The following is a 24,937-nucleotide window of genomic DNA, read 5'->3' on the forward strand; positions in this document are numbered from 1 at the left end:
TAACAAGCTGGCACCCATTCGAGATTTATATCAAAAATGGGTTAAAAATCTTCCCTACTTGTTTGCACCGTACGAAAATGTTACAGTAGATGAACGCTTAATCCCATTCAAGGGAAGATGTCCATTTATGGTTTACATGCCCAGTAAACCTCATAAGTATGGTTTGAAAGCTTGGGTAGCAACCGATGTCCGCACGAAGTTCTGTCTGAATTTTCAAATATACTTGGGAAAAGAGTCAATAAACTCACAGCCAGAAAAAAACCTAGGATAGCGCGTTGTTCTGGATCTGGTGAGCTCCTACCCTGGCCGTAACATAACAACAGATAATTTTTTCACAACGTACGAATTGGCGCAAGAACTACTCAAAGGAAATATTACTCTTGTTGGTACGGTGCGAGGTAACCGAAGGTTCCTTCCAGTATGCAGTACTAAAAAAGGGGATCGTAAACTGTCTGTATTTTTCTTCAGCCAGCAAGTTTCGATGGTACAATATGTTCCTAAGAAATACAAAATTGTCACAGTTTTAAGCACTCTGCATCACGGAAAAGATGTGGTTCCAAGCAATCCAAAAAAGCTACCAGAGATTATTTCACACTACAACAGCACGAAAGGAGGAGTAGATACAATTGATCAATTGGTAGAAACATACTCCTGTAAAAGGCAAACAAAACGATGGCCTGTAGCTTCGTTTAGCAATATGATTGATATATCTGTTCTCAATGGATTTGTTTTGTGGACTGAAGTGAACCTCGAATGGAATTCTTCCAAAACTTATAAAAGGAGGCTTTATTTAGAAGAGCTTGGATTAGCTCTCGCGTTTGAGCATATGCAGCGTAGAGAACGTGTTCCAAGATCACAAGCATCGGCATCAATTATCCAAAAAATGAGAACCGAGTCTTAGCAACCAAACACACCAACGACTGAGCCTAGCCGTAAAAGGAAAGCGAGTCAAAGAGTACCTTGCGCTATCTGTCCATCGGGTAAACGTCGGAAGACTTATGAGCACTGTAAGGTATGTGGAACTGCTGTATGCCCTCAGCATCGGACTACGGTCTCTACCACAACGTCTTATTGCGGAAACCATGCTCCATAAACTTAAAAATAATTTCTTTAATGAAATAATATGAAATCTTTTTATTTTAATGTGTTTAAACATGAATTAAATTTTTTTTTAAACCTATGTTATAATTTTTGGACTGAAATATATGCGTAGTCATTTCGTAACCTTAATGACTAATTTGTAAGTTTTTCTTAATAATGCAGAAGGGTTAAGCATACATATAGTAATAGGAGTAACGTTCCTCCCAAATTTCATCATGATATCTTCAACGACTGCCAAATTACAGCTTGTAAAACTTTTAAATTACCTTCTTTTAAAAGTGAGCGGTGCCACGCCCATTGGCCAAAATATACTAATTTTCTATTCTGCGTCATAACCTCAACTCACCTACCAAGTTTCATCGCTTTAGCCGTCTTTGGTAGTGAATTATCGCACTTTTTCGGTTTTTCGAAATTTTCGATATCGAAAAAGTGGGCGTGGTTATGGTCCGATATCGTTCGGTGCTATTAAGCCTTACCCGGACATCGCGGATCTCTGTCCGGGTGGACCTTTCCCCTTCTCCGCTACTCGTGGGTATAAAGTATGGAGGATAAATTCTAAAAAATTATAAGGAGGGCGACTCTCCAAAGAAGAAGTCGTTACGAGCTTGCTAGGGCTACGGCTCAGCCGGGCCTAAAATTAACTGAGAGAACTCCTCAGAGGTTCGCTGCTGCAGCGGTAGATAGGCAGAAAAGGGCCTAGAGTTTATCCGGTTCGAGCAGTCCGATGGCCAGTACCTCTCATGGAGGGGGTACTGACCGGGAGGTCATCAGTGCCACTACCGCCCCTCCCTTGGGCCCCACCAGCAAGCCCTCCACCCAGCGACAAGCGTCTGGTGGGTCAACTGCTGGGGGCCTCAGGGCGAGGGGAGGGGTCGGCTATAGGGCCAAGAACAAACCTAGGCAGGAAAGGGCTGACGTAAAATCCAGTCAGGGTACTCCAAAGGCCGGTACCTCTCGGGGAGGGGCCACCGACCGGGAGGCCCTTGGGGCGGCTGCCGCCCATCCCGTAGCCACCAGCACGGCTGCCACTGAGCGTCAAGCGTCTGGCGGTTTGGCTGCTGGGGCTCCAGGGGTGTGGGAGGCGGCTCCAGGGTCAAGGGAGGCAAAATGCCCAGTCATCAGGACAAGCGCTGGGCTGCCCGGATCCTGCGTAGGAATGCCTCCTCACCGGTTAGGGAGGGGGAAGTTTCCGCGGAGGACTGGGCAAAGGCTCAGCGTGATCTTGTTTGGGCGAAGCAAATGTTGCCGGAGTTCAGATCGGACTGGGTCGAGAGCGATGAAGCCTCGAAGCGCCAGCGGTCCATAGATGAAGCCAACCCTACGGCGCCGAAAAGGGCCAAGGTGCAGGGAGGCTGGACTCGGTCTTTCGCCGAAATAGCCAAGGATCGGCAGATCATTGGTGTGATGGATGAGAGCAGCGAAGATGGCAGGATCCCGGAACAGCAGTGGAAGTGGATCGAGGCAGCGCTCGCTACTGTGGCCGTTAAGGTCAAGAAAGATAACCCTGGTCCGCCACTGGAAGGTGGTTGACGTTGAGAAGACTGAACGGGCCACGATGCAGATAGTCCTGCTGCTCGACAGCGCAAGCGTCGAAGCGTTGAAAAGGCAGGATTTCATGGTAAGCTACGGCTTCAAAAATATAAGCCTTAAGGTTTATAAGGCTGATGTCGAAGCCTTGGTAAACATTGCATCTCGTGCGGAGGTGGCTGAACTCCCCCCCAGTGAAGACGAGATGGAGGTAGACGAGGGCGAAGAAGCTGGGGGCTATGCTTCGGCAAGTTCGAGCGGAAGCTTGGCTCTCAGAGGGTTATACTCTGAGGGTCAGCTTCTGGAGGATGGCGATTCCGACGCGACGCTCACGGGGGAGAGCACAAACAAGCAGTGATCCGGGTCCTCCAAATAAACCTGCATCACTGCAAAGCAGCATCAGCTGCACTCCTACTGCACCTGTCTTCAGGTGTGGTAGACATCGTTCTAGTCCAGGTGCCGTGGATCACTGGCAATAGGATCTGTGGCCTGCGGACACCAGCGTATAAGCTTTATAGCGCTCAGGAAAAGGGTAAGCCTCGCACATGTATATTGGCTAAGTCTACTCTTAATGTTTTTCTTCTACCCAACTATAGCGATGGGGATTTGACAGCGGTCAGCGTCGAGGGGCTAGGGAGGAGCCTTAAACTTGCCTCCTTCTACCTAGCGCACGATCACCAAGGCTCATTACCACCGGATAATTTCAAGGTGTTCGTGAGAGCGGCAAATCCACGAAACGATTTTATGTTGCTCGGAGGCGACGCCAATGCACATCACGCCCAGTGGGGCAGCAGAGATACAAATGACCGAGGCGAGTCTCTATTCAACTATCTGTTAGGCACTAACCTGAGTATATGTAATAGGGGAAATGATCCCACTTTCATTACGAGGAACCGCAAAGAGGTCCTTGACATAACACTGGTCGCAGACTCTTTCAGTGACCTTATCGTTTCTTGGAGGGTTCTAAAGGAGCACTCCTTTTCTGGCCATAGATATATGAGTTTTTCTATATCGCAGGCGCACGCAAGTCCTAAGTATATACAAAACATTAGAAGAACTAACTGGGGCTACTATAAGAAGATTGTAGGTAAAAAGCTATCTGAGGAGGTACGAGTCCCAGAAAGCGAGGAGGAGCTGGACTTGTTTGTAAACAATTTCAGTCAAAATTGTAGGAATGCTTTAGATAGGGCTTGCCCGGCTAAAAAGTTTTGGAAACACACAAACCACCATGGTGGTCGGCTGATCTTGATAAACTTAGAAAGTCATGTAGGGCGGCCTTCAATAAAGCAAAGCATGATGGACATGAATCCTCATGGGCTGCTTATAAAGCGAAGATAAATATATATAAAAAAGCAATCCGGAATGGAAAGCGATCCTCCTGGAGGGATTTCTGCGGCAGGATTGAATCCGCATCCGCGGCTTCCCGGTTAAGGAAGGTGCTATCAAAATCTCCAACTCAGCTAAGTTACGTCCAAAAGCCGGATGGGTACTGGACGGACTCCAGCGCTGAAACCATAAACCTGCTAATGGATACGCACTTACCAGCAGGAACGGGCGTGTCTTCAAGTTTTGTCAGCGGAGGGTCACCTAATGATCAGCTGATAAGCGAAATCACAGACGATAAAAGGATAGATTGGGCATTACAGACCGTCAAGCCCTACAAATCGCCGGGCCGGATGGAATCTTTCCGGCTCAGCTCCAGTATACTGCCGAACTTATAAGGCCCTGGATTAAAGGGATGTTTATAGGTTGTCTTGGGCTAAATTACGTACCAGTATCGTGGAGGGAAGTCAACGTGATATTTATTCCCAAGGCAGGGAATCCCTCCCACTTTAAACCAAATGATTATAGGCCTATAAGCCTATCTTCTTTTCTGCTTAAAGCACTTGAAAGACTTCTAGAGGATCACATCAGGAGGAGGATTGAGCCGTCGCTTCTTTCGCAAGCACAGCATGCCTATACTAAGGGCAGGTCAACTGACACGACCTTGCACTCACTGGTATCCGCTATCGAAAGGTCGCTAGACCTCAAGGAATACACATTGGTGGCATTCCTAGATATAGCGTGTGCTTTCAACAACGTTCTCCCTGAGTCCATCACCTCGGCGCTGACCGATCTGGGGGTGGACGCGTGCCTGGTGGAGTTTATATACAATCTGCGCTAGGTGGATGTGTGATCCGCAGACCGGTCGGCAGAGGGACTCCGCAGGGAGGTGTTCTCTCTCCGCTACTTTGGGTGGTTACCGTCAACCAACTACTCAGCCTCATGGAATCGGAAGGTCACCAAGTGATCGCGTATGCAGATGACATCTGCGTCACCATGCGGGGGAAATTTCCGCAAACTCTTTGCAACCTAATGGAAGGGGCACTATCCAAAATCTCACACTGGGCCACAGCCACAGGCTTGGAAGTGAACCCGGACAAAACCGAGCTTGTCCTCTTCACGAGGAGGTATAAGGTGCCAAATCTAACACCGCCAAGAGTTGGGGGTACGGTTTTAGCGTTTAGCGATCGAGTCAAGTATTTGGGTATAATTCTGGATAGGAAGCTATTGTAGAATGACCATATAGTGGAGTGATGCAAAAAGGCAGCAGCAGCGCTGTTCACCTGCAAGAGGGCAATTGGCACCTCCTGGGGATTCTCCCCCAAGGTGCCATACTGGATTTATACAGCCATTGTGCGCCCGATTATTCTTTATGGTGCCTTGGTCTGGTGGCCCGCACTAGCTAAAACTACCTATCTTAAGACGCTTCAAAAGGTGCAACGGAGTTCGGAATTCTGCATCACCGGGGCTCTCTGCTCCACTCCATCTGAAGCACTTAACACAATGCTATACCTTCCACCTCTTGGCCTGGTGGCGAAGGAAATAGCGGTCATCGCCGCTCTACGCATAAGGGAAACAGGTCTCTGGTCAAACGGATCTATTGGACACGCAACAATCCTGGGCACGAACGCCCCAGTCCCAATACCGGTGCGCACTGGCTACTGCACGCCAAAGAACGTCTTCGTTAACAACTATAGTATATATATACCATCGCGACAGGACTGGAATACCAGACAACATACGGTACCGGGTGCCATCAACATATTCACGTATGGTTCTAAGCTTGACGGGAAGGTGGGAGCAGGCCTATTTTCGCCGGATCTGGGTCTAGAGGTCTCTTTTCGCCTACCATATCACTGTAGTGTTTGCCAAGCGGAAATGCTGGCAATACACAGGGCTGTGAACCATCTCGGGTCTATGCCTAAGGATGGTAAACGGGTGTTTATTTTCTCAGACAGCCAGGCCGCATTAAAGGCCCTGGACTCATTCGTCGACAGCGCAAAGTCGGTCACTGAATGCCGCAGATCTCTTAACGAGATTGCTCATCACTTCAGTATCAACCTTATATGGGTACCTGGGCACAGGGATATTGAAGGCAATTGTAGAGCAGACGACCTGGCCAGAACAGGCACCACCGACCTTATCCTTCCGGGAAATGATTCGGTAGGTATACCCATGCCCACTTTCAGGCTTCGAGCGAACACAAGCACTATAATAATTGCAAATGGACTATGGTCAGCCATATCATCGTGTGAGGTATCCAGGCAAACCTGGCCCTCATATGACAAGGGGCGCACAGAAGTGCTTCTGACTCTAAACAAATCAGCTCTATCGTCCCTGATAAGGGTTCTAACAGGGCATTGCTTAATAGGCACGCACGGTGCTAGAATGGGGGTAGCGACCTTCGACTTTTGTCGCAGCTGCAGATGTACAGCGGAGGAAGAGAGCGTCCAGCACCTTCTCTGTCACTGTCCAGCGCTTAGTAGGCGTAGGATGACTATCTTCGGTAAACCTTTCCTACATGACCTAGCTGAGGTCTCTTGCTATGAAGTAAAGGCTCTGGCAAAATTTATAATTTCCACGAGGTGGTTTTACCCGCTTTAGGCAGGGTAGGGGTCCTCTTTTGGGACCGTACAGGGTATTACAATGGGCCCATTGGTGGCCTAAGTAGTGAGCTGTTACCATAGTGTTCAGCTCAGCCCTTGCAACCTCACCTAATCTAACCTATCGTGTTAACGGACAGACAGACGGACGGACATGGCTCCATCAAATTTTTTTTCGATACTGATTATTTTGATATATGGAAGTCTATATCTATCTCGATTCCTTTATACCTGTACAACCAACCGTTATCCTCAAAGTTAATATACTCTGTGAGCTCTGCTCAACTGAGTATAAAAACTAAAAAAAATTTTGTAATAATGTTGGAAAATTCATTGCTTCTATAATTATGATGGGAACACTAGCATTCCATTTGAAATTAAAACCAATCAATAAGCAAAATGTTCATTAACGTGTGCCTTATTTAAGAAATAAGATGACTTTTTTAATAACCAATATTATACATTATTATAATATATTATTAAATATTATGCACGGTGAAGTGAATGTTGATTTGATTTTCGAATAATTCTAAATGGAGAGTGCGACTATTTAGGAACCTTACTTTAAATAGTAAGGTTTTCCCTTATTTCTGTCAACAACTCTCATTACAACAAAGCGACCTATATAGCGTGTTATTGGCATTTTATACGTATTCGAAAATTCATTCATCATCCACTTCGCCGTACATAATACGGCCTAAAAATTTACTGTTTTTGAAAAATCAGTACATTAGGTCTGTTCAATGAAAAAAAAAATTATTATTGGATGTTACTAATTTCTATCATTTCTCATATAAAAAAGCAAAAATTTCAGAATTCCAGTAACTTTATTTGTTTTTGAACAAGCCTATTTACATTAACATTTTTAAGACTGTAAATTAACATCTTAAACAGTGAACCAAGAAAATAGTTGTACAGTATAGGCTGTTTTTTTTTATATAGAACAAGTAAGGAAGGCTAAGTTCGGGTGTAACCGAACATTACATACTCAGTTGAGAGCTATGGAGACAAAATAAGGGAAAATCACCTCGTAGTAAAATGAACCTAGGGTAACCCTGGAATGTGTTTGTATGACATGTGTATCAAATGGAAGGTATTAAAGAGTATTTTAAGAGGGAGTGGGCCATAGTTCTATAGATGGATGCCATTTAGGGATATCGCCATAACGGTGAACCAGGGCTGACTCTAGAATTTGTTTGTACGACATGGGTATCAAATGAAAGTGTTAATGAGTATTTTAAAAGGGAGTGACCCTAAGTTCTATAGGTGCACGCCTTTTCGAGATATCGCCATAAAGGTGGACCAGGGGTGACTCTAGAATTTGTTTGTACGATATGGGTATCAAATGAAAGGTGTTAATGAGTATTTTAAAAGGGAGTGGGCCTTAGTTCTATGGGTGGACGCCTTTTCGAGATTTCGCCATAAACGTGAGGGGTGACTCTAGAATGCATTTGTACAATACTGGTATCAAACGAAAGGTGTTAATGAGTATTTTAAAAGGGAGTGGGCCTAAGTTCTATAGGTGCACGCCTTTTCGAGATATCGGCATAAAGGTGGACCAGGGGTGACTCTAGAATTTGTTTGTACGATATGGGTATCAAATGAAAGGTGCTAATGAGCATTTTAAAAGGGAGTGGGCCTAAGTTCTATAGGTGCACGCCTTTTCGAGATATCGCCATAAAGGTGGCCCAGGGGTAACTCTAGAATTTGTCTGTACGATATGGGTATGAAATGAAAGGTATTAATGAGTATTTTAAAAGGGAGTGGGCCTAAGTTCTATAGGTGCACGCCTTTTCGAGATATCGCCATAAAGGTGGACCAGGGGTGAGTCTAGAATTTGTTTGTACGATATGCGTATCAAATGAAAGTGTTAATGAATATTTTAAAAGGGAGTGACCCTAAGTTCTATAGGAGGACGCCTTTTCGAGATATCGCCATAAAGGTGGCCCAGGGGTAACTCTAGAATTTGTTTGTACGATATGGGTATGAAATGAAAGGTGTTAATGAGTATTTTAAAAGGGAGTGGGCCTAAGTTCTATAGGTGCACGCCTTTTCGAGATATCGCCATAAAGGTGGACCAGGGGTGACTCTAGAATTTGTTTGTACGATATGGGTATCAAATGACAGGTGTTAATGAGTATTTTAAAAGGGAGTGGGCCTTAGATCTATGGGTGGACGCCTATTCGAGATATCGCCATAAAGGTGGAACAGGGGTGACTCTAGAATTTGTTTGTACGATATGGGTATCAAATGAAAGGTGTTAATGAGTATTTTAAAAGGGAGTGGGTCTTAGTTCTATAGGTGGACGCCTTTTGGAGATATTGCCATAATCGTGGACCAGGGGTGACTCTAGAATGCTTTTGTACAATATGGGTATCAAACGAAAGGTGTTAATAAGTATTTTAAAAGGGAATGGGCGTTAGTTCTATTCGTGGACGATTTTTCGGGATATCAACATAAACGTGGACCAGGGGTGACTCTAGAATGCGTTTGTACAATATGCATATCAAATGAAAAGTGTTAATGAGGATTTTAAAGGGAGTGGGCGTTAGTTCTATAGGTGGACGCCTTTTCGAGATATCGCCATAAAGGTGCACCAGGGCTGACTCTAGAATTTGTTTGTACGATATGGGTATCAAACGAAAGGTGTTAATAAGTATTTTAGAAGGGAGTGGGCCTTAGTTCTATAGGTGGACGCCCTTTCGAGATATCGCCATACATGTGGACCAGGGGTGACTCTATAATGTGTTTGTACGATATGGGTATCAAATTAAAGGTATTAATGAGGGTTTTAAAAGGGAGTGGTGGTAGTTGTATATGTGACGGGTTTTCGAGATATCCACCAAAATGTGGACCAGGGTGACCCAGAACATCATGTGTCGGGTACCGCTAATTTATTTATATATGTAATACCACGAACAGTTATCCTTCCCAGATTCCAAGGGCTTTTGATTTCGCCCTGCAAAACTTTTTCATTTTCTTCTACTTAATATGGTAGGTGTCACACCCATTTTACAAAGTTTTTTTCTAAAGTTGTATTTTGCGTCAATAGACCAATCCAATTACCATGTTTCATCCCTTTTTTCGTATTTGGTATATTATTAGGGCATTTTTTTCATTTTTAGTAATTTTCGATATCGAAAAAGTGGGCGTGGTCATATCCGATTTCGGTCATTTTTTACACCAATATAAAGTGAGTTCAAATAAGTATGTGAACTGGGTTTAGTAAAGATATATCGATTTTTGCTCAAGTTATCGTGTTAAGGGCCGAGCGGAAGGACAGACCGTCGACTGTGTATAAAAACTGGGCGTGGCTTCAACCGATTTCGCCCTTTTTCACAGAAAACAGTTATCGTCCTAGAATCTAAGCCTCTACCAAAGTTCACAAGGATTGGTAATGTTTTGTTCGACATATGGCATTAAAAGTATCCTAGACAAATTAAATGAAAAAGAGCGGAGCCACGCCCATTTTGAAAATTTCTTTTATTTCTGTATTTTGTTGCACCATATCATTACTGGAGTTGAATGTTGACATAATTTACTTATATACTGTAAAGATATTAACTTTTCTTTTAAAATTTGACTTAAACAATTTTTTTTTAAAAGTGGGCGTGGTCGTTCTCCGATTTTGCTAATTTTTATTAAGAATACATATAGTAATAAGAGTAACGTTCCTGCCAAATTTCATAATGATATCTTCGACGACTGCCAAATTACAGCTTGCAAAACTTCCAAATTACCTTCATTTAAAAGTGGGCGGTGCCACGCCCATTGCCCAAACTTTTACTAGTTTTCTATTTTGCGTCACAAGTTCAGCTCACCACCAAGTTTCATTGCTTTATCCGTATTTGGTAATGAACTATCGCACTTTTTCGATTTTTCGAAATTTTCGATATCGAAAAACTGGGCGTGGTTATAGTCCGATATCGTTCATTTTAAACAGCGATCTAGGAGGAGTGCCCAGGAACCTACACACCAAATTTCATCAAGATGCCTCAAAATTTACTCAAGTTATCGTGTTAACGGACGGACGGACGGACGGACATGGCTCAATCGAATTTTTTTTCGATAGTAATGATTTTGATATATGGAAGTCTATATCTATCTCGATTCCTTTATACCTGTACAACAACCGTTATCCGATCAAAGTTAATATACTCTGTGAGCTCTGCTCAACTGAATATAAAAACTGCGGAGGTAGGCTTAGAAAAGATTTTCCAAAAATCAGGTAATTTAGTTAGAGACTTGAGATTAGTTTCTTGTTAAACTAAAATTAAATGGGCTAAAAACCGCATAGTCAAAAAAAATTATAAAAATTCTTTGTAAATTTTTTAAAAATGAAAATTCGTCGTTTCGCAGAATTAGTTTGCAGAATTTGTATTGCATTTTTTCGTATGTTTTGATCAAAAATTATCGAAATTATCTAAAAAGCAGTTATTCTTGAGAAAATTGCAATGTTTATAGTGTACAACTTTTTTCTTGGTTCACTGTATAGATGTTAAAAGCATGTAAACTTAGTTTTATTAAAAACTGAATTTTAATATTTTTTTAAGTTTTCAATAAATATTCTACCGAAAAAATACACTTTAATAAAGCAAGGTGGAAAAATAGATTGTACAGCTTTTTAAAAATGGTCATTTCTCTTATTCCACAAGTTGTTTGTTCAAATAATCCTAGTATTCAAATACTACTGGTGTATTCACGTCAGTCTGCTTATCAACTTATCTGATCAATAAATATTTCGTTCAAGTGTATTTTGTTTTTGTAAACTGTGTCAAAAACTTAATCGCATAAGCTGATAACCTGATAAGCTGTCTCACGTGAATACCCAATATGTAACAGAACTGCACACTTTTAAGTCGCAAATCCGCATGAAGTCGTGGTATGGTGGTAGCAGACACACAGTTGTTGTATTGTTTAAAAGGTTTGGAGGGCACAATGTGTAGTTCTTAGTAAAACGAACAGGAGATCGAGGCCATTGAAAACCTTAATTAAAAATGAGAGTACATTATTATATAAATCTTGCAATAAAAATATTATTAACTTACATACATATCATGGATCTGAGCCCACCAACAATGAATTTCAGTGACAATTGAAAAGGAACGGCTCCTTCATTTATAAAATAGTTTGCTAGTCTGTCTCTTAAGCGAAATAGCTGCGCACTTGCATTGCATCGATATGAACTTATGGATGGCAATGGGCCTCCAACATCCTCCAAGTCATTGCGCCACTCTCCATTTACTGCCCATTGCACTGTGTCATCCCTTTTCAGGGCAATAACAACGGTTGTGGTCGTTTAGCATAATAAAATTGTGCAGAACTAAACATGCTAAAACTATTTGCTCACAATTTTCTGGACAAAAGTCTATCGTTTTTCGAAGAACACGCGTTAGCAAGAAGCGCCGGATACTCTTCTTCCATTGATTTCTTCCACTGAAAGGTGTACTCGCTTGACAATGCTTCTTTGACCGATCGAGGCATTTCTACATCTTCACCATATTGTAGATAATTTAGCATCTGATACTCTTTTTTGGGACGCCCGACTTGACCAGTGTGAATATTTTTTTGGCCTACCTCGACCGCGACGTGTTTCGTTTTCATTTCTATGAGACTCACCTGCTGTTTGCCTTTCACCCGGAACGATGCCATTCTCTACATTATTACCTACATTTGCCTCTTCTACCTCTGTTTCGTCTTCGGTGCAACTTTCAAATTCTTCATCTTCTTTCCACTCTTTTTCAACTTGTTTACGATAGCCGATTTTTACAAAAATTGTAGCAATGTCATTTTCACCTCTGTTTTTGGTGTCACCTTCGGGCACAGCTAAGTTGACTTCATCTTCTTCTTTGCACTGAACTTACAACGCTGCGTTTTTTTAACGCGAATGCGCGCGAACCAAAAACCCTGAAATGTTTTACCGACGGTTTTTTGTTGTACCAAACCTCATATGGAGTGCAATCTCTAAGTAACTTTTTAGGTGCGCGATTACGTAAATATACAGCTGTGTGTATAGCTTCACCCCACAATTATTGTTCTATATTGGCATGCACCAGCAAAATTCTAGCCATTTCTACAATTGGGCGGTTAACTCTCTCTGCCACTCCATTTTGCTGGGGAGTATATAGCACGGTTAACTGCCTTTTAATTCCGCACTCATTTAAAAAATCGGTAAATTTATTGCTTATGTACTCCGTACCATTGTAACTTCGAACCTTTTTAATTTTCTTTGCGTTTGACATTCGACCATATTTTTAAATAATATAAAATTTTCAAATACTTCGCTCTTTTCTTTCATACAATAAACAAAAATCATTCTCGAGAAATCGTCAATAAATGTGAGAAAGTATCGTGCACCACTTACTGATTTTATGTTTATGGGTCCGCATATATCTGCATGCACAAGCTCTAATATTTCATTTGAATTAATTTCACATTTTTTAGGAAAGGACATTGCACTTTATTTTGCTTTGTTGCATGTGTCACAATTTGTTTTTGTTTTCACATCTTTTGTGTCCATGCCTCGCACTTAACCTTTGTCGGCAATTTTCTTTAAACTTTCAAAGTTTATATGACCATATCGATTATGCCACTTTAAATTATTTAAATAAATTGGTGAACCTTGTACTTGCGCATTGCATATAAACAAATTATTTTGTAATCTAGCTCTAAGCAATATTAACCCTATGGAGTTTTTTACTTCCACAACATAGTTTTTGAATACCACTGTATGTTTATGCTGCAGAGCTTTGTTAACAGAATAAAAGTTCATTTTCAGTGAAGGCACAAACAATACATCACGTAGCTCTATTTCATATTCATTTGTTTTTATTTTGGCCGTACCTATACCTTGTGAGTAAGTGAAATTTTCTGCTGCTAACATAACTTTTTCTCGTTTTTCGATGAATGACACGAACATATTCTTGTCGCAACACATATGTGTTGTTGCACCACTGTCGACACACCAATTGTGTTTACTTCTTTCATCCCCACAGTAGCAGCATATACAACGTAAGAAAGCTCAGTTTATATTCATGATCGTATTGTTGTTTGCCCTTTCTTTTGCATTGCGAAGCCGTATGGTCACGAATGCCAAAACTAAAGCATTTTCTCTTGAACTCATTTGACTTTTCATGAATTTTTGCTTTTGTATTTATTTTATTACCATTATGCGCTGATTCTCCTACACTTGTATAAACAGCTTGCGCAGAATCTTGTTGATCTGCTTGTTGTTCCCTTCTAGCACCCTCTTCTAACAGCTTTACTTTTAAAGTACTGCAACCCGGCAATTCATCGCGAGTCTCGATAGCTACCCCGTAGTTTTCGTACTCGGACGGCAAACTAGATAATAGTATTATGACTTTTAGCTCTTCGTTTAATTCGATGCTCACTTCGGTTAATTTATCTACGACTTCGAAAAACAAAGTTACATAAGTTGGCATGCTTTGACCAGCAGACATACTGCAACCAAGCAACTTTTTATAAAGCGAAATTTTTTGTAAAGGTCCACTCGGCATACGAATATCTCGAAGTTTCTTCCATGCTTCCACTGAAGTTTTAAAAGCCTTAATATTGCTGAGTTGCGTCCGTTTTACACATAAAATAATATTAGCTAGCGCTTTTTGATCATCTTGATCCCACTTTTCTGCATTTTGATCACTGCACTTACCATCTTCATTAACGATGCACCATTGGTCCATATTAATCAATATGTTGCGCATTTGCATGCACCACACATCGTAGTTATTATCGCTCAGATTTTCAATTTGCAAACTCGAATTCATTTTTAAAATTGTATTTTGTAAAACCCGATTACTTTTTAAATAAATTCACACGCGATTGAGCCCACAACGTTTGTTAGAAGGAATTTGTATACTTTCGTGAGTGTCCGGTAAAATAAAAGAAAAGCACTTCTTGGTTCAACGATTTAATGAGAACTTAAAGGTAAAATTCATGTGTACATATAGTTAACTCATCAATATATAGAATATGCCTTATTCATTATAATTATTAGAAATATGTTCTCAATGGGAAATATTGAACTTAATACTCCAAGTTATTATTTCAACACTTTTTTACAAAGGGTTAAAATGCTTCAACAAACTACCTGAATATATAACAAGTAAGGAAGGCTAAGTTTGGGTGTAACCGAACATTACATACTCAGCTGAGAGCTTTGGACACAAAACAGGGAAAATTAACCTAGGGTAACCCTGGAATGTGTTTGTACGACATGGGTATCAAATGGAAGGTATTAAAGAGTATTTTAGAAGGGAGTGGGCCATAGTTCTATAGGTGGACGCCATTTCGAAATATCGCCATAAAGGTGGACCAGGGGTGACTCTAGAATGCGTTTGTACGATTTGGGTATCAAATCAAAGGTGGTAATGAGTATTTTAAAAGAGAGTGATCCTTAGTTCTATAGGTGGACGCTTTTCCGAGATATCGCCATAAAGGTGTACAAGGGGTGACTCTAGAATGCGTTTGTACGACACGGGTATCTAGCTAAGCGTGGGGCAATTAAGGGCGAGCAGTTTAATGTGAGTTATAAGGGAGTAATTTTATGTGCTTGTAGGCGTATGAGTCGTGGCACAGTGGATGACGTACCCGACTCAAACGTTTGGGGTTGCGGGTTCAAAGCCCACTGCAACCAAGCATTTCTTTAATTAATAATTTTTTTCTTATTTTATTATTTTAATGGACTGTATTTTATTTTCATATAGCGTATGATGTACCTAAATCACGGGAGGGTGCAAAGCACTAACTGGTACACCTTTATGTATTTAGTTTATGGTGTATTTAAAACACGGGACTATGCAAAGCATCGATACACCTTTATTTATTTAATTTGGGGCGAGCATAGGGAACTCTGAGGTTTCGCTGTAATGAGCCACCTAATCTTCTGTTTGAAGACCCTTTCAAAGTGTGATGTGGAGGCGAGCACTGGGCTCTGAGGTATTGGCATCCCATCTTCTACTCGAAGAACCTCGATTTTAAATTAAAAACTAAAACTATGTCTTTAGAATATTTCATAAGCCGGATGAGAATTTCAACGCTTATGAAACAAACGAAAGGAAAAACTCATAGTTTAAGTCGCTTAAACAGTATTAAATGAAAGGTGTGAATGATTATTTAAAAGGGAGTGGGCCTTAGTTCCTTAGATGGACGCTTTTTCGAGATATCGCCATAAAGGTGGACCAGGGGTGACTCTAGAACGTGTTTGTACGATGTGGGTATCAAATGAAAGCTGTTAATGAGTATTTTAAAAGGGAGTGATCCTTAGTTCTATAGATGGACGCCTTTTCGAGATATCGCCATAAAGGTGAACCAGGGGTGACTATAGGATGTGTTTGTACGATGTGGGTATCAAATGAAAGGTGCTAATAAGTATTTTAGAAGCGAGTGGGCCTTAGTTCTATAGGTGGACGCCTTTTCGAGATATCGCCATAAAGGTGGACCAGGGGTGACTCTAGGATGTGTTTGTACGATATGGGTATCAAATGAAAGGTGTTAATGATTATTTAAAAGGGAGTGGGCCTTAGTTCTATAGGTGGACGCCTTTTCGAGATATCGCCATAAAGGTGGACCAGGGGTGACTCTAGAATGTGTTTATACGATATGGGTATCAAATGAAAGGTGTTAATGAGTATTTTAAAAGGGAGTGGGCCTTAGCTCTATAGGTGGACGCCTTTTCGAGATATCGCCATAAAAGTGGACCAGGGGTGATTCTAGAATGCGTTTGTACGACAGGGGTATCAAATGAAAGGTCTTAATGAGTATTTTAAAAGCGAGTGAGCCTTAGTTCTATAGGTGGATGCTTTTTCGAGATATCGCCATAAAAGTGGACCAGGGGTGACTCCAGAATGCGTTTGTACGATATGGGTATCAAACGAAAGGTGTTAATGGTTATTTTAAAAAAGAGTGGGCCTTAGTTCTACATGTGGACACCTTTTCGAGATATCGCCATAAAGGTGGACCAGGGGTGACTCTAGAATGTGTTTGTACGATATGGGTATCAAATGAAAAGTGTTAATGGGTATTCTAAAAGGGAGTGGGAATTAGTTCTATAGGTGGCCGCCTTTTCGAGATATCGCCATAAAGTTGGACCAGGGGTGACTCTAGAATGTGTCTGTACCATGTGGGTATCAAATGAAAGGTGTTAGTGAGTATTTTAAAAGCGCGTGAGCCTTGGTTCTATAGGTGGACGCCTTTTCGAGATATGGCCATAAAGGTGGACCAGGGGTCACTCCAGAATGCGTTGGTACGATATAGGCATCAAACGAAAGGTGTTAATGAGTATTTTAAAAAGGAGTGAGCCTTAGTTCTATAGGTGGACACCTTTTCGAGATATCGCCATAAGGGTGGACTAGGGGTGACTCTAGAATGCGGTTCTACGATATGGGTATCAAATGAAAGGTGTTAATGATTATTTAAAAGGGAATGGGCCTTAGTTCCATAGGTGGACGCTTTTTCGAGATATCAACCATGGGTGACTCTAGAATGTGTTTGTACGATGTGGGTATCAAATGAAACTGTTAATGGGTATTTTAAAAGGGAGTGGTCCTTAGTTCTATAGGTGGACGCCTTTTCGAGATTTCGCATTAAGGTGGACCAGGGGTGACTCTAGGATGTGTTTGATCTGACCAATTGGCGCCGGTTGGCGGAGCGAAGGAGCGACTGGCGCGCCTTTTTGGACGGCCATACCCGTTTAGACGGTTAAGCGCTAATTAAGTAAGTAATATCATTACTGGAGTTGAATATTGACATAATTTACTTATGTATATACTGTAAAGATATTATATTTTTTGTTAAAATTTGATTTAAAAAAATTTTTTTTTTAATGTGGGCGTGTTCGTCATCCGATTTTGCTAATTTTTATTGTGCACACATATATTAATAGGAGTAACGTTCCTGTCAAATTTCATCATGATATCTTCAACGACTGCCAAATTACAGCTTGCAAAACTTTTAAATTACCTTCTTTTAAAAGTGGGAGGTGCCACGCCCATTGTCCAAAATTTTACTAGTTTTCTATTCTAGTTTTATATTCTATTCATATGGTCAACCAACCTACCAAGTTTCATCGCTTTATCCGTCTTTGGTAATGAATTATCGCACTTTTTCGGATTTTCGAAATTTTCGATATCGAAAAAGTGGGCGTGGTTGTAGTCCGATTTCTTTCATTTTAAATAGCGATGTGAGATGAGTGCCCAGGAACCTAAATACAAAATTTCATCAAGATACGTAAAAATTTACTCAAGTTATCGTGTTTACGGACAGAGGGACGGACGGACATGGCTAAATGAATATCTTTTTTCGCCCAGATCATTTTGATATATAGAAGTCTAAATCTATCTCGATTAGTTTATGCCGTTACGGATTGCCGTTATGAGAACAAAACTAATATACTCTGTGAGCTCTGCTTAGCTGAGTATACAAAATTGTGGTAGAAACTTATGTAAGAGCCGGTTGTATAATTACACCAAATCTAGGCCGATTAAATGATGTAGTTGTTGATATTTAAATGCATTAGAGATACATGTGTCATAATTAAATTTTTTAATTTAAAAATTTAGATTAAGTACACATTGTTAATTAATGCAATCATATTTTTAAGTTTTTGAACTAAGCTCTTAGAGTCGTAATAAATAAATAAATACATTTAATATGGATGTTTTCATTAACAAAACATGCAATAAAATAACGATATATGAAATGATAAAAATAATGACTTAAGTAGGGTGTAGCAATACCATTGTTACAATTATGCACCCGGTCTCAAAAATTAGATTCTTTAAATGATGTTAGTAATTAGTCCACAAACCACTCGATGTCTTTAGTTCCTGCAAACGCCTCGGCATACTCTCATATAAATATCATACAAAATCAGTTGATATAGCTCATTGATTCCTTTTAGCGGATTAGCAAATTTTGTCAATTGCCGTTTTTAATGGCTCCACAAATTCCCTGTGGCTTTGTGCAGGCCACTCCATTTTTTCGAATTTGCGCGAATTCAGCCAATTTTTTGCGACTTTTGCAGTATGCTTGGGAACATTATCTTGTTGGAAAATGATATTATCCTCTGGTTTGCGGAGCATTCCAACAGCTGTCAGTGAATAAACCTGCAATATTTTGAGGTAATATTCCTTTTCATAACACCATTTATTTTCACTACAGGGTCCACTCCATATGGAGTGATACAACCCCTTTCATCAAACTACGGCTACCGTGCTTTATTGTTTGTTTAACTTGGAGAGCTTGAAGAGGCCAGACTGGGTGGACCGGTACCAAGAGTTACCATCAGATTGAAAGGGGCTAATCTTTGTCTCGTCTGACCAAATTTCCTGTAAAATGTTGGTTTAATGCTGTTGTACTCCTTGAAACTTAACAATTATAAGTTTACCAGTTTACAGTCATCAGTAGTCCAGTCCTTGTATCTGCGAAGAAAGGCTTGTCTCGCAAGAACATTTTTGGAAGAAGGCGCATGATTTTTAATTTTTTTGATTGCCTTGTACCCAGCTTTTTTGAAGCACGACGCAGCGTCCAAACACTTGCTTTTTGTTCCAAAAGCGACAAACCATCCTTTGAAGTATTGATTTTGTCTGATAAAAGAAGTTTTTCAATGTGTCTTGCTGCGCGTTCTTGAACTTTTCTCGGCCTTCCTACTTACTTAATTGGCGCTTAACCGTCTAAACGGTTATGGCCGTCCAACAAGGCGCGCCAGTCGCTCCTTCGCTCCGCCAACCGGCGCGAATTGGTCACACCAAGGGAGTTTAAATCGTTTTCCACCTGATCCTTCCAACGGAGTGGGGCCGCCCTCTACCTCTGCTTCATAGGCGGGTTCCGATAGAAACACTTTCTTAGCCGGAGCATCATCTTTCATTCGCATAACATGGCCTAGCCAGCGCAACCGCTGCCTTTTTCTCGGCCTTCCGGCTCTCTTATTTCCCAGGCCCTGCAACTTATGTGTGTGACTGATTTTGAGTATTTTAGCCATTTCCAGTTGGCTGGTCTAAAACAAGGCATTCCTTTATCTCTCTTTCAATTTTCTGCCCTAAACACCTCATTTTGCAAAACAGTAACGATACTAGAATTATAAATTAACATGAAAAAAATTACGGCAAACGTAATAGTGTTTTGATTTTAAAAGGAAGATGGAAAGTTGTAACAGTACAATTTACTGCATTTTAATATGCAAGCTGCCAAATAGCATGCAATTGCTACATTTTTTTAGACTATTAGGCCAAAATAGCGATGAATAAATAATAACATAGATCTAAAACAGAAACTTAAGGCAAGAAAACCACTGCACTTGGAAAAATATTTAATATTTCGCAATATCGTTACAATTTTGGTCCTTCTAGGAAGAATTGAGTGCAAAAAGAAATATGCGGTAATCATTTTATCGATAGCACGTTGTTTGATACAATTACGCTTTTGCGATACCTACTCAGTAATTGGTATAAAATTAAAGATTTCAAATTTTCTTGATATCAGGTCAAAAGCCTTGATATCTAATCGTATTTACTAGTATCGTTTCATCCCTAACCCAAACCCAACCCCAAATTTTCGTTCATTTATTTCGCAACCCGATTTAATATTTCAACTTATTTCATATGCAGTGGCATTATAAATTGGTGGCAAACGAAAAGAACTGTTGGTAAATGAAGTTTTAATGTCAAATTTGTCATACCGTTGGGCGAGTGGCGTTTCCACTCATTGGTCAGTTTAAGGTTCAGTCTCCATCATATAACACCAAAAATTTCATAAAGGCATTCAAGATTACTGTCACTCGCTGAAGTGAAAGAATGCTCTTTTATGATAGGAATGTGGGTTCAGATGAGAAAAAATTACCCGTCGCGTTATATATACTTTGCCCCTCATTGTTAGCTTGTAGTCGTAATGGACGGCAACAGCATGCGACCTTGTATGGCAAGCTGTTTTCGTCAATAACGCCAAGTTTGCGGTCAAATTTGACCTAGAGAAAACCAAACATAATAATAAATCAAGTACCTTTATATTTATGTTCTTCACCGTCTTTTTTTATGTCGTGTGTTCCACTGATGCTGATGATATTATGATTTTGCACACTGTTATCAAAAAAGAACGCAGATGATGTTGCCGATGGACTATGCAGTGAATCATGTGTATTAATAAAGTTCGCCAGGTACAAGTCTAGTTCGCGAACAGAAACATTGATGTGATATGGATTAACGCATAAGCTAGGATTTCTACACTCGGGGTTTTTTTCCAACCGTTCGCCGTCTGTGCTTTCTAGAGGTATTGCCTTAAAAAGTATCACCATTACCAGGTCCAAGCGCCATACTTTATCTGCTTGTCTCAAACAATCGATGCGTCGCATTTTTCCCTTTTGATCAGGATTAGAAAGTACACAAGTGGATTTTCGCTTGCCGGTAATGGACTGCACAAAATCATCCCGACATTCCTGAGTAATATCTTTGCGTAGCTTGCCTAACAACCGGGATGCCCACTTTTGCTTTATCTCCGTTTTTTCATTCTGTCGAAAAATTATTGGAAATACTTATAAGTTTATTCACATAAACATTAATAAAAACAATTGTGAAATGAAAATTTGAAAATCTTTTTCAAAAATAAGTATTTGTCAACCTTTACTTTTTAAATTTTTTACAAAAATTATTTTTTCACGTTTATTATTACTTTGCTAGATAATTATATTTGCTATAATAATTTAGTCTCATAGACGTTATTTATTTCATTGCCTTATAGTGTTTGGTCTGCAATGCTGGCGGAGACGACTTTGTCCGTTTCCAACAACGATCTATCAATTACAAAATAACCGATGTCGGGTATAGATCCACTGGGACCATCATCTTGGGCATCAAGAACTGAAAAACAATGTTTCCTCAGAGTAGCAGATCAATGCTTCTTTATTTATATACATTTTCGATAGTTTTGGTGGTTTGTTTTTTTTTTACTTCTGGCACTGTCAGTCTCGTCAAAGTTCAGTACCGATTAGGAAGCTCATGAAGTTTTAAAGAAATAGTGTAGAATGGGAACAAGTTCAAAGAAAGAATACCTGTAATATAAAAGTGTGTCGATAAATGTGTTGCTAAGTGGAAAATTCGAGAATGATTGGACCGACTTCGTTAATTCTTTTTTTTAGTTCGAGAATGGTTCTTACAACAATTTTCTATACTCCCATACAAAAGGTTCGTAATATTGTGCAAAAATGTAGTAAAAAATCAAAAAATTTGTGTTTACACAACAATAAATTCAAAACGTATGGCTAGATTCAGTTCAGCGGCGTAGTGAGGTTTTCTTGCGTCCGGGGAGAAATATATTTTGACGCCCGGCTAAAAAGGTTAGAGGAGGAACTTAGTTTTGTCCGGCTCTGCGAATGCAGACTGGAATCATCAAAAGAAAACTATGCTGTAAAATAAACATTTATATCCCTTATATCCTCAAATATTTTACATCACAGGACTTGGCACTGATTTAATGTACATACGGCCATATTTTTCACGAAGTGGACCTTCCACATAAAACAAAAACTGGACCGCCAATTCGATGGCATAACGTTACTACTGTGGAATCCCAACAACTTTTGGTTGTGACGTAAGAACACAGTCTCTGCTTCAATAAAAATGCATCCGAAATCGCTGCAACGTAAAAAGTTGCAGGGCTGCCAAATTTACCGCTTAGAACTGCCACGGAATATTTTCTTAAGACGTCTGAGCACCGAGGCATCCGAAAGGGCATTTATTGATGTAGTAGCGCCTCCAAGTCAGCTAAGCAGACATCTGCATAAGCCCTATTACGAGATCTGCTGTAGTATGATCTAGAGCACCACGAACGAAGAGTCTGTGATTTCCTTCAAACTCAGGCCTTTGGTAACATCGCCGAAGAATAATGCACACTTCTGAAGGATATGCGCGTTAATCTGCCCCAACTTCGGTCTCTATGTGTGGCCGCAGCCTGGTGTATAGCACAAATCATCATTCGTCTGTAATGTGGAACAAAAATCTGTAATAGCAACTTCTTTTTGGTAAAACCATATTTAAAGTTTATTGAGTGTTCTAACCTATTAAACCATGCGAGGGATTTTTAAAACAAAAACAAGTAAGAACGGGACTGTCTTCGGCTGTGCCGAAGACTTCATACCTTTCATGAATGGGGCTGAACAATAATCTTATCCCGTTCGTAATCTCCGAATAATCGGATGTATACGATAAGAAATATATAGTGAACAGATCTACATACCTAAACGATTTTTCAGATAAATATAAAATAAACAAGTAAGGAAGGCTAAGTTCGGGTGTAACCGAACATTACATACTCAGTTGAGAGCTGTGGAGACAGAGTAAGGGAAATCACCATGTTGTAAAAGGAACCTAGGGTAATCCTGGGATGTGTTTGTATGACATGTGTATCAAATGGAAGGTATTAAAGAGTATTTTAAGAGGAAGTGGGCCATAGATCTATAGATGGACGCCATTTAGGGATATCGCCATAAAGGTGGACCAGGCCTGACTCGAGAATTTGTTTGTACGATATGGGTATCAAATGAAATGTGTTAATGATAATTTTAAAAGGGAGTGGGCCTAAGTTCTATAGGTGGACGTCTTTTCGAAATATCGCCATAAAGGTGGACCAGGGGTGACTATAGAATTTATATTGTACGATATTGGTATCAAATAAAAGGTATTAATGAGTATTTTAAAAGAGCGTGGGCCTAAGTTCTATAGATGTACGCCTTTTCGAGATATCGCCATAAAGATGGACCAGGGGTGACTCTAGAATTTGTTTGTACGATATGAGTATCAAATGAAAGGTGTTAATGAGTATTTTAAGAGGGCGTGGGCCTTAGTTCTATATGTGGACGCCTTTTCGAGATATCGCCATAAACGTGGACCAGGGGTGACTATAGAATTTGTTTGTACTATATGGGTATCAAATGAAAGGTGTTAATGAGAATTTTAAAAGGGAGTGGGCCTAAGTTCTATAGGTGGACGCATTTCGGAATATCGGTATAAAAGTGGAATTGGGTTGACTCTAGAATGCGTTTGTACAATATGGGTGTCAAACGAAAAGTGTAATAAGTGTTTTAAAAGGGAGTGGGCCTTTGTTCTATGGGTGGACGCCTTTTCGAGATATCGCCATAAACGTGGACCAGGGGTGACTCTAGAATGCGTTTGTACAATATGGGTATCAAATGAAAGGTGCTAATGAGTATTTTAAAAGGGTGTGGACCTTAGTTCTATAGGTTGACGCCTTTCCGAGATATCGCCATAAAGGTGGACCAGGGGTTACTCTAGAATTTGTTTGTACGATATGGGTATCAAATGAAAGGTGTTAATGAGTATTTTAAAAGGGCGTGGGTCTTAGTTCTATAGGTGGACGCCTTTTGGAGATATCTCCATAAAGGTAGACCAGGGTGACTTTAGAATTTGTTTGTACGATATGGGTATCAAATGAAAGGTGTTAATGAGTATTATAAAAGGGAATGGGCCTTAGATCTATAGGTGGATGCCCTTTCGAGATATCGCCATAAAGGTTGGCCAGGGGTGACTCTAGAATTTTTGTGTACGATATGGGTATCAAATGAAAGGTGTTAATGAGTATTTTAAAAGGGCGTGGGCCTTAGTTCTATAGGTGGACGCCTTTTCGAGATATCGCCATAAAGGTGGACCAGGGGTGACTCTAGAATTTGGTTGTACGATATGGGTATCAAATGAAAGGTGTTAATGAGTATTTTAAAAGGGCGTGGGCCTTAGTTCTATAGGTGGACGCCTTTTCGAGATATCGACATAAAGGTGGACCAGGGGTGACTCTAGAATTTGTTTATACGATATGGGTATCAAATGAAAGGTGTTAATGAGTATTTTAAAATGGAGTGGGCCTTAGTTCTATAGGTGGATGCCTTTTCGAGATATCGCCATAAATGTGGGCCAGGGGTGACTCTAGAATATTTTTGTACGATATGGGTATCAAATGAAAGGTGTTAATGAGTATTTTAAAAAGGCGTGGGCCTTAGTTCTATAGGTGGACGCCTTTTCGAGATATCGACATGAAGGTGGACCAGGGGTGACTCTAGAATTTGTTTGTACGATATGGGTATCAAATGAAAGGTGTTAACGAGTATTTTAAAAAGGAGTGGGCCTTAGTTCTATATGTGAAGGTGTTTTCGAGATATCTACTAAAATGTGGACCAGGGTGATCCAGAACATCATCTGTCGGGTACCGCTAATTTATTTGTATATGTAATACCACGTACAGTATTCCTTCCAAGATTCCAAGGGTTTTTGATTTCGCCCTGCAAAACTTTTTCATTTTCTTCTACTTAATATGGTAGGTGTCACTCCCATTTTACCAAGTTTTTTTCTAAAGTTATATTTTGCGTC

At 40.3% G+C, this 24,937-nt stretch overlaps 1 protein-coding gene across 1 annotated transcript in view; it reads right to left on the bottom strand.

Annotated features, from left to right (window-relative positions):
• LOC137235367 (nuclear factor 1 B-type-like) overlaps nucleotides 1-24,937 on the bottom strand; it is a 957,540-nt gene that overhangs the window by 442,956 nt on the left and 489,647 nt on the right. Inside the window, exon 5 of the mRNA XM_067758363.1 lies at nucleotides 20,568-21,072. Coding sequence (XP_067614464.1) covers nucleotides 20,568-21,072 — 505 coding nt within the window. The remainder of the gene's footprint in view (nucleotides 1-20,567; nucleotides 21,073-24,937) is intronic.

The sequence above is a fragment of the Eurosta solidaginis genome, chromosome X (assembly GCF_040869045.1).
Source record: "Eurosta solidaginis isolate ZX-2024a chromosome X, ASM4086904v1, whole genome shotgun sequence".
NCBI lineage: Eukaryota > Metazoa > Arthropoda > Insecta > Diptera > Tephritidae > Eurosta > Eurosta solidaginis.